The sequence below is a fragment of the Tupaia chinensis genome, unplaced genomic scaffold (assembly GCF_000334495.1).
Source record: "Tupaia chinensis unplaced genomic scaffold, TupChi_1.0 Scaffold000146_1, whole genome shotgun sequence".
Lineage (NCBI taxonomy): Eukaryota > Metazoa > Chordata > Mammalia > Scandentia > Tupaiidae > Tupaia > Tupaia belangeri.
Window position 1 is genome coordinate 8,336,031 of NW_006159616.1, and position 10,127 is coordinate 8,346,157.

At 46.3% G+C, this 10,127-nt stretch overlaps 1 protein-coding gene across 1 annotated transcript in view; it reads right to left on the reverse strand.

Annotated features, from left to right (window-relative positions):
* Positions 1–9,766, reverse strand: part of LOC102494723 (chymotrypsin-like elastase family member 2A) — an 18,960-nt gene extending 9,194 nt beyond the window's left edge. Inside the window, exons 1-4 of the mRNA XM_027770618.1 lie at positions 9,660–9,766; positions 9,108–9,196; positions 1,154–1,251; positions 34–81 (exon numbers count right to left, since the gene is read on the reverse strand). Coding sequence (XP_027626419.1) covers positions 34–81; positions 1,154–1,251; positions 9,108–9,196; positions 9,660–9,699 — 275 coding nt within the window. The 5' untranslated portion in view covers positions 9,700–9,766. The remainder of the gene's footprint in view (positions 1–33; positions 82–1,153; positions 1,252–9,107; positions 9,197–9,659) is intronic.
* Between the last annotated feature and the right edge of the window lie 361 nt (positions 9,767–10,127).

Consider the following 10,127-nt stretch of genomic DNA (forward strand, 5'->3'; position numbering starts at 1 on the left):
AACTGTGGGCCACCCGGGGAGCCGGACTCGTCAGTGGAGAGGCTGTGCCGGCCCAGCAGCACACGGTAGGTCCTGGACGAGCTGTGTGCAGGGGAGCCAGTGGAGAGGGTCAGCTCCCGACTGCCGCTGCTTCTCTCTGGGCCCCCAGGCACCCCAGTGCATCTTCTCCAGAAGCCTGGCTTTAGACAGAGTGGATGATGGGGGCCAAGCAAGCCACGGCTGCATGAGCCACCAGCTGGGGGTCGGGAATTTTCCTTCCCCAGGGCAGTTAGTTATCCCACATCATGGACGGTGTAACATAATACCCGCAGTACAGAGTGACTGTAGGTATACCACGCCCGCCATAGCTGCGACGTAGAATAAAGGTGACCAGAATATAGATTAAATTATTATGGAAGGAATGAAGTGAACACAGAAAACAGGAGCTGTTTGCCCATCAAGGCATTTTCTGGTTTACCCATCCACCTCTCATTTTCAGATGGATAAAACCGAGGCTCTGAGAGGGGCGACTACAGGTCCCAGTGAGAAGTTAGACCTAGAAGCCAGGACCCCCGACTCCCGGTTATTTCCCCTACCACTTCACAGAGCTTGTAAGTCAGGTGGGAGAAGGGACCACTCCCAGTCATGGTTAGTCCAACCCAAACAAAACTCCTGAGTTCCAGCAATGTGAGATAGACAGGTCATGGGGCAGGAAGCTTTTCTCTCCCGTGGGCCTTTATAATCAATACAGATGCTGTCGCGAACTTTTATGGAGCACTTACTAAGTGCTAGCCCTTTACTGTGTCATCTCGTGTAATCGATTCTAAATTGTTATCTTGGGTTTTACAGGTGATATAGAAGATTGGAGAAGTCATTTAAGTTGCTTCAAGAGAACCCAATTTCAGATCCAAAGGCCACATCTAGTGCCCCAAGAAGGCAGGAACTGGGCTTTCTCCTCCCTCAGTACCTGGCACAGGGCACTCAACCCACTGCATGGATTGACCCATCTATTCACCAACAGACTGAACCACAGAGCGCTGAAGCCGCGTCTTGGCCAGGCAAGCGGCTGTGTGCAAGGTTCCTTACCTGGTATGGCCCAGGCCATCTGGGCTCTGACTCTTAGGTGAGCCGTGGCCACTGGGGACAGCAGGCAGGTGATGGGGAAGGCAGTTACCTGATGCAGTGGGCAGCTGTCAGGACCCAGTTGTTGGCCACCAGGGACCCTCCGCAGGTGTGGCGCCAGGTGCCACTGGAGCTGTACTGTAGGGAGACCTGGAGGGGGCACAGGTAGCATGGTAGCTGAGAGGGCCAGGCCTGTTTGTTCTGCAGGTCCCTGAGAGCAGGGCAGGGGCAGGGCAAGTAAGCGAGTCTCGCTGTGTGTGTGTAACTTAATGGGAGTGCCTCAAAACACTTGGTAGTCAAGATAAATCGTATCCCCCCATTTCAAAAATTAACATATAATAATTGTCCATATTTGCAGGGGGACAGTGTGAAGAATACAATATGTAATGATTCAGCACAAGAATACAATATGTAATGATTTTTTTTTTTTGAGAGGTTTTTGCAATAGTGCATGTGCGCTCACCAGAAAGACAGAGAGACAGAGAGACAGAAAGTGAGAAATCACCCCCCCAGGGAGGATGGCCACGCCGCAATCCCTTCTCCTCCGTTCTCCTCTCAGGATCTTGGGCACGCACGCACACATGCCCTGTGTGAGTTTAAGCCACTGGGTCTGGGACTCAAACCATGGTCAACTACATGGGAGTCCAGTGACATAGCCATTACGCCATCTGCTGGTCCCACAATATGTAATGATTAATCAGGGTAATCATCAGAATCATTCATCATTACATATGTTGGGAACATTGAAAATCCTCTTTTAGTTACTTTGAAATATTCAGTAAGTTGTTCTTAACCACATTCTCCCTACTCTGTTTTAGAACACTGGAAATTGTCCCTCTTACGTATCTGTAACTCTGTCTCCATTAATCATCACCCTTCTACTGCACCCCTCTCCCCATGCTTCCCAGCCTCTAGCAGTCACTCCTCATTCTCTACCTCCGTGAGATCAATAAAGACATTTTAGTGTAAGATATGAAAAAAATCAAAATTACCAAAAAACCTATGGTTAACAAAATCTTAAAAATGTAGACATTACAGAATAACTCCACCTTGAGTATTTTTGGCAACTTGATTTGTTGAGATTTTTCCTCCTTGGGAGCTATTTCTTTAAGATATATCTCTTGGGGCTGGCAGATGGCATGGTGGTTAAGGGTGCTGGACTCCCACATGGCTGACCCTGGTTTGAGTCCTGGACCTGGTGCCTTGCTTTCTCACTTTCCCTCTCTCTCTCTCTGTGTCTCTCTCTCTCTCACTCTGTCCCTCTCTGGTCAAATTAAAATAAATATATGAAGTTAAATAAAATAATTATTTTTAAAAAAGACATATCTCTTTTGGTCAGCAGGCGGTACGGTGGTTAAAGTGCTGCACTCCCACGTGGCTGACATGGTTTGAGTTCTGGACCTGGCAGCTTCAAAATCACGCTGGGTGTGTGTGAGTGCCCATAATCCCAGGAGGAGAACAGGGGAGAAGGGATTGCAGCAGGGCCATCTACCTGGGGTAGATTTCTCACTTTCCCCCTTTCTAAAGGTCTCTGTCTCTCTCTTTTTAGTGAGTGCATGTGCCTTATGACAAAACCTAAAATAAATAAATAAATAAATAAATAAATAAATAAATAAATGAATGAATAAATAAATGAATAAATAAATGAAAAAAAGATATGTCCCTTCAATTTACTGTGTCTAAAACAGAACTCTTGGTTCCTCCCAAGCCTGCTCTTTCCTCAGGTGTTCCTCAGGAGGTGGCGACTTCACCTGACCAGTTACTCAGGTCAGAACTTCGTCATCCGTGGCTCTCTTCCTCCTTTGTTTTCCACTCACATCCATCAGCCCGTTCAGGACGCGTGGCGAGAACGCCACCCTGAGCACCGCCTCCGCTGGCTTCCCACCACCTTTCTGTCTGTTACCACTTCACTGCCACCGCGACCAAGCCCTTACCCTCTGTGTTCGCAACACAGCAGCCAGAATATTTTTATGTATTTGTTTATTTTTAAAATTTGCCAAAGGGCATGTGCACTTGGCAGAGAGAGACAGAGAGGGAGACGGCCCCCTGACTGGGACATGGCCTGCTGCAATGCCTTCCTCTTTATTCTCCACCCTGCCGGGATTCTGGGCACACACACACACACCAGTGTGTTTTTCATGCATCAGGTCTGAGATCTGAACCACATAGTTGGCTACGTGGGATTAGGATCCCTTAACCAGCAGGCCAGGAGGCTGGCCCTAGAATGATCCTTTTTAAATGTAAGTCTGACTGTGTTTCTGCTCGCACCCTTCAATGACTCTCCCTCTCACAGTGTAAAACTCAGACTGTTGGGTGGCCTCCGGGGCCCTCTTGTCCTGTCTGACTCTTCATTGTAGTATCTTTCACCACCTGACAGGTTATTAATTTATCCATTCATTGTTATTGTCTCACTTTCCTCCTTATTTTTTTTTTATTATTTTTTTTTTAGAGAGATTTTGTTACAGGGCATGTGCACTCACTAGAGAGACAGAGAGAGACAGAGAGAGAAAGTGAGAACCCTCCCCCCCAGCCCCTGGGGAGAAGGCCATGCTGCAGTCTCTTCTCCATTCTCTTCTTGAGATTTTGTGCACACATGCACACACGCCTGGCGTGACTTTCAAGCCTCCGGGCCCCAGACTGGAACCGCAGTCAGCGATGTGGAAGTCCAGTGCCTTAACCATTACGCGGCCTCCTGGCCCCTCACACCTCTACTTTCTTTTGTTGTTGTTGTCAAGAATTATCTATTTAACTTTGATTATTATTTTAATTTTCTCACTAGAGAGACACAGAGAGGGGGAGAGAGCGAAAGTGAGAAAGCAAGTTGCCAGGTCCAGCACTTGAACCACTGTCGGCCATGTGGGAATCCAGTACCCCAACCCCCATGCCACTTGCTAGCCCCTCACTCCCCTACTTTGGTATAAGCTCTGTGAATTTTCCTTCCACTGTGTGTTTCAGGTACCTGTTAATACAGATTTAACAACCAAGTGAATAACCAGATGAATCCGTGACAGAAAGTGGAGTCACCAGGACAAGGGTCTGGTCTCTCCAGCCTGTCTTGCCACCCATTGCCCTAGTTCCTTCCTGAAGACAAGATCCATTGGTAGGAATGAGACTGTATAAGTGGATCAAGGTTTGTTTGGTTTTTATTAAATAATAGTTTCTGGGGATCAGCAGGTGGCATGGTGGTTAAGGCACTGGACTTCCACGTGACTGACTGCGGTTTGAGTCCCGGACCTGGTGACTTGCTTTCTCACTTTCTCTCTCTCTCTGGCGAGTGCATGTGGTCTATAGCAAACTAAACATATTAATAAATAAAATTTAAAATTACTTTCTCTTTAGGTTTGATAGTTTAATTGGTATGATGGGCTGGAATTTTAAGGCCGCAGCAGTTGGCACTGTCCAGTCTCTAACCGAGCTGTCATAAGCCTTTCCACTTCCTTTGTCCCTCCTCCCCGTCATTCAAGCCCCCGCCTGGGCCAAGCAGGGTGGAGCAAGGCGGCGGAGGGAGGCGGCGGAGGGAGGTACAAGCTGAGCGTGGACCACCCTGACTGTGGTTCCTGGGACTTCAGGGATTGATGATCTCTGCGTCGGCAGAAGCCTGCTTTTTTCCCCAAACATCCTTGTTTCCAATTACCCACTTGGTATTTCTCTTTTGCTTGACATTAAGGAACCTTAGATGAATCGACTTTTTAAAAAAGATGTTTAAAATTAGACAAAACGAAAGAAGATACCTAAAAGGATGCCTTTTCCAAACTAAAAATAGACCAAAACCTGTAGGACGTGAAATGTTCACGTAACACACGATATTTGTCACGAAGTGTGACCAAAAGAGCAAGGACTGAACCAGATTTGAGTCCTGACTCTCCCCGCACCCTGGCTGCCGGGCGGCTGTGTGATGATGTAAGCTTTCCGAGTCCCAGCGCCTCCGCTGGAAACTGGGCCCTTACAGCCCGTTCGGCAGCACTTGGGGTAAGAGTAATGACCACAGCAGCGAACCCTTCAATGGCCAATCATTTGAGGCCGTGTGCTGGAGCATCCTGGGCTCAGAATAGGAGTCAGCTCAGATTCTAGTCACCCCCACCCCACGAGGCACCGTTACACTTTCTGTTTCCCAGCTGCTTAACCGAAGGCAGCTGACGCACACCAGTACGAGTGCTGGTGCCTTCAGGGCTGCTGCTTCCAATATCACCCCGAAGGAAGGTCATTTGAGCTGTTCCGGGTCAAACAGCTAGTTCATGGTGGAGCAGATTTAAACTCCGGTCTGTGGCTCTAGAATCAGTGTTTGGAAACTTTACACTTGAGTTCTAAGGTGCCTAGCACTTTAGTCCGAGTGTCTGGTAGCTTGGTTTTAGGGATGTTGACTTAGGGCCATGGTCTTGAGATGGGTGTCAGGTTGTAGAGTTCTCGTGCCAAGTCATATTAGTCAAGTCATATTAATCCAGGCCTTGTTTAAATTCTGACATTTTGTTCATCATAGTATTTTTTTTTTTTTTTAGAGAAAGATGTTTGTTCCAGGGCACTTGCCGGAGAGACAGTGAGAGAGAGAGAGAGAGAGACAGAAAGTGAGAAATCATCCCCTAGGGAAATGGCCACACTGCAATCCCATCTCCTCCAATCTCCTCTTAGGATCTTGGGCACACATGCACATGCACCCAGCATGAGTTTAAAGCCACTGGGCCCGGGACTCGAACCACGGTAGACCATGTGGGAGTCTAGTGGTGTAACCACTACACCATTTGCTGATCCTTCATCATAGATGCTTTTGGATCAAGTTTGATTTTTAAAATATGAGAAGACTTAAAGAGTTCATTGAAAATGGAATTTAAGTATTAGTTAAATTTGGGGGAAAATTTAAAATACATGCATAGTTTTTTTTTTTTCATAGTTTTTTTCATAATATACATTTTCCATGAACTTAAAAAAAAGTAATGAGAGGGGTCAGCAAGTGATGTAATGGTTGAGGTGCTGGACTCCCACATGGATGACCACGGTTCCAGTCCTGGACCTGGTGGCTTGCTTTCTTACTTTCCCTCTTTTTTTTCTCTTTCTCTCTCTCTCTGGTGGGCACATGTGCCCTATAACAAATTTTAAAAATAAATAAAGAAATAAAATTAAATGAATAGTTATTTAAAAAGACTAATAGTAAAAAAAAAGTGATAGAGTGCATGCACATTCATGAGAGAGACCGAGAGAGGAGCACCCCTCCACAGGGCTTAGTCTCACCGCAGTCTCTTTCCTTGTTCTCCAGCCCACCAGGGTCTTGGGCTTGTACAGCATGTTTTCAGGCTGGCCAGGCAGAGGACTTAAAGCATGGTTGGCATGTCGTTTGTAGCCAAACAGTCTGGTATATTACTGACTGTGCCACAGAAGCTGGGCTCATTTTCCAGGAACCTTTGGAAAACTCCCTCATATTGCATTCAAATGCTTTTTATTTAGTTGCTGAGTTTTGTGGTATCCTCTTAAATGTTGTACCCAAAATGAATGCCTCCTATGGCTCACCCGAGTTCCCACCTGACTAGACCTACCCACCTGCCCCAATAAAGTATCTCCCCAGGGAAACAGAAGTAGGAAGCGGAGAGACTCTTCCATGACCAACACTAACTGGTTCCAAGGCAAGGACACATGTAAGCAAGAGGGGAGGAAGTATTGTCTAGGCAGCATTGATAGCTTCGTAACACAAGCATATGCTATGCTATGGGGCTCTATAGCAGAGGAGCTGTGGCTTCCGTTCCACCTTCCCAGAGAAAAAATACTGTGGGACCTGGGGCCAGTGGGTGGCATGGTGGATGGGGCACTGGACTCCTACATGGCTGACCGTGGTTCAAGTATTGGACCTGATGGCTAGAGAATCATGCTGTGTGTGTGTGTGTGTGTGTGTGTGTATGTGTGTGCACATGCATGCCCAGGGCCCCCAGGAGAGAATGGAGGAGAGGGCATTGTGGCATTTCAAGTCATCCAGGACAGGGGTCTGAACCCATGGTCGGGATATATGGCTTCTAGCATGGCACTCCATTACGCTAAGGACTGCACGACTCATGCTGGGCTGCGTGGCACGCCTTTCCTCTGAGGGTCCTACCATGACCGTGTCCTGGTAATTTATGCCCGTGTCCCAGCTTTGTAGTCTTGGTATCCCATGATTATATCCAGGTAAGGAAACAATTGAGATAACGGATGCTTGCCTTTCCCTCTGTGAACACCATCACTTCAGCATGGGCACCATGAATGCTTGTGGCTAGTAGGCTGCTAGGTGCTCCACCATTTAGATTAGAAACTCATCCCAATTTGGGGCCAGCAGGTGGCATGGTGATGTAGGACCCTAGACTCCCACATGACTGACCATGGTTTGAGTCCCAGACTTGGCGGCTTGCTTTCTTACGTTCCCTCTCTCTCTTTCTGTCTCTTACTGGTGAGAGCATGTGCTCTATAGCAAATTAAAAATAATAATAAGTAAAATTAAATAAATAATTCTTAAAAAAGAAAAGAAATTCATCCTGATTCAGCTGGATTTGTTCCCACACCTGTTTATGTCAGTTATGTAATTTGGTTAAACATATAGCCAATGAAGTATGAATTCAGAAAGAGTTGTGATTTACGTAGAAACTAAATGAGATGCTTGGAAGAGACTGGATAACTGCAATTCTTAAAAAGTTGCTATTTGATGAGACCAGCAGTTAGCGTAATGGCTATGTCGCTGGACTCCCACATAGTTGACTGCGGTTCGAGTCCCGGACCTGGTGGCTTAAACTCACGCCAGGCGCATGTGTGTGCGTGCCCAAGATCCCAAGAGGAGAATGGAGGAGAAGGGATTGTGGCGTGGCCATCCCCCCGGAGGGTGATTTCCTGCTTTCTGTCTCTCTCTCTCTCTCTGTCTGGCGAGCGCACGCGCCCTATAGCAAAAACCTCTCAAAAAAAAAAAAGTTGCTATTTGATTAGTTGTCTGAAAAAGTAGAAAGATTGGAGGAAAGACTGGACCATGAAAGTCTGGACAGGCTCATGACTCAGACTGATTCATGGGTCTCTCAAAGTTACTCCTCTGGGGGCTGGCAGGTGGCATGGTGGTTAAGGGTGCTGGACTCCCACATGGCTGACTGCGGTTCGAGTCCCGGACCTGGTGGCTTGCTTTCTCACTTTCATTCTCTCTCTCTCTCTCTCTGTCCTTCTCTGGTCAAATTAAAATAAATAAATGAATACATAAAGTTAAATAAAATAATTCTGAAAAAAAAAAGTTACCGCTCTGCTTTAACGAAGTGGACTTGCAGATGATACGTTATGGGAAGTGGTTCATACAAGACAATCAATGGAAATGATTAATAACTATATGTCTTAGAAGATGTTCTAGATTGAAATAAAATGTTTAAAATACACATAGAGGTTTAAAATAATTTTTTCAGCCATCAGCTTTTCAGTTAGTTGTAATTACGTCAGGTAAGAGAAATTTTACCGTATTCATTTCTGGCTATTATAAACTTCACACGGTTCCTTTGAGTCCTACCACTAACACGTCCTACGATTTGTTCCCATGCCCCACTAAAACCCAGTATTTTAGTCTTGATTATCACTATGATTATAACAAGGTAAGAAAACATTTATTTTCATTAGTAACATGGATTTACCTATAGTTAGGGATTTATTCGCAGAGGCTACACTGATTGGTTCCTTAAAGCAAGGGTCATTTGCATAGGTGGCTGGCAAAGGTTCATAGCATAACAGTACATTTATAAACAAGCATGTGATTGGTTAACAGGCTGAGACTGTATTTGGGAATGGTACGTGGGTAATGGAGTGGGGCAGCTTCTTACTGAAGCTGGAGAAGGCCCCTCTTTTCCTCCACCCCCAAGGTTGGCCAAGGTCACAGAAATACACTTTATTGACGAAGTTGTCCTTCTGTCCTCTGAGTCCCCACCAGTCCTCATCTTTGCCAGCACAACAGAGCCGAAGGGAAGGGGAGAGGCCAGGTGTGCAGTGTGTGGGGCAGGGAGGGAGGAGCTGCAGCGTGGTTGACTCACCTGCCAGGGCCAGCTGTTGGGACTTGCATCTTCACCTCCCACCACCCTGGACAAGTGGGGCAGGTAAGTGGGGAGCCCGCAGCCGAGAGCTGTGAAAAGAGAAAGGGTTGTGAGTCTGGGAAGTAGTGATCTGAGCAGTATAAACTATACTGACTGCATCCCGACCCCCAAATACAAAGTCCTTGTTCTGGAAGGTCCTGAGAGGTTATAGAATGCTGGCCTTTATTCCCCTTCTTTTAAAAAAATAATTATTTATTTAATTTAATTGAGTATGATTATTATTTTTTGATTTGCTATAGAGTACATGTGTTCACCAGAGATTGACAGGAAGAGAGAGAAAGTGAGAAAGTGAGCCACCAGGTCTGGGACTCAAACCGTTGTCAGCCATATGGGAATCCAGGGCCTTAACTACCACGCCACCTGCTGGCCTCTCCAGCTTTATCATAATAGAACTGAATGCAATGGGAGTGGAGGTGGGAAGGAGAGGGTGGGAAGGTCCCTTCCAGCCCCACTGGGAAATGAAGAAGCAGTGGCTTTAGGTAACAGGCTTACCTGCAGCCACCGATGCACACAGCAGTAGTGTCCTGATCATGGTGTATCTGGGAATCGTATAAGCGCAGTCCTGGCTAAGGCCTTGGTTTTATGAGCATGCTTATCAGTAGGAGATATACTAGGTGCATGCAAGATGCGGATTTTCTCAAAGCCCAATGGAAAAAAGGGCTTGTGTTCAAATATTTTTTCCCCACTTTCTCCCACCTGTTACCTGGAAATACTTTGAAAAATAAGCCAAAGGCAGATATTGAAATATGGGTTCTGCCTACTTGCAAGAGATTATGTTGTGTATTAGGAGAGGAAGTAAGGTATTGGTCATTAGTTCTCAGAGTTGTAGTTTCAAAGAAAAGATGAAGTTGGCATTCTAGGTCACTGTTTTTTTTTTTTTTTTTTTTTTTGGAGAGGTTTTTGCCATAGGGTGCATGCGCTCGCCAGACAGAGACAGAGAGACAGAAAGCGAGAGATCAC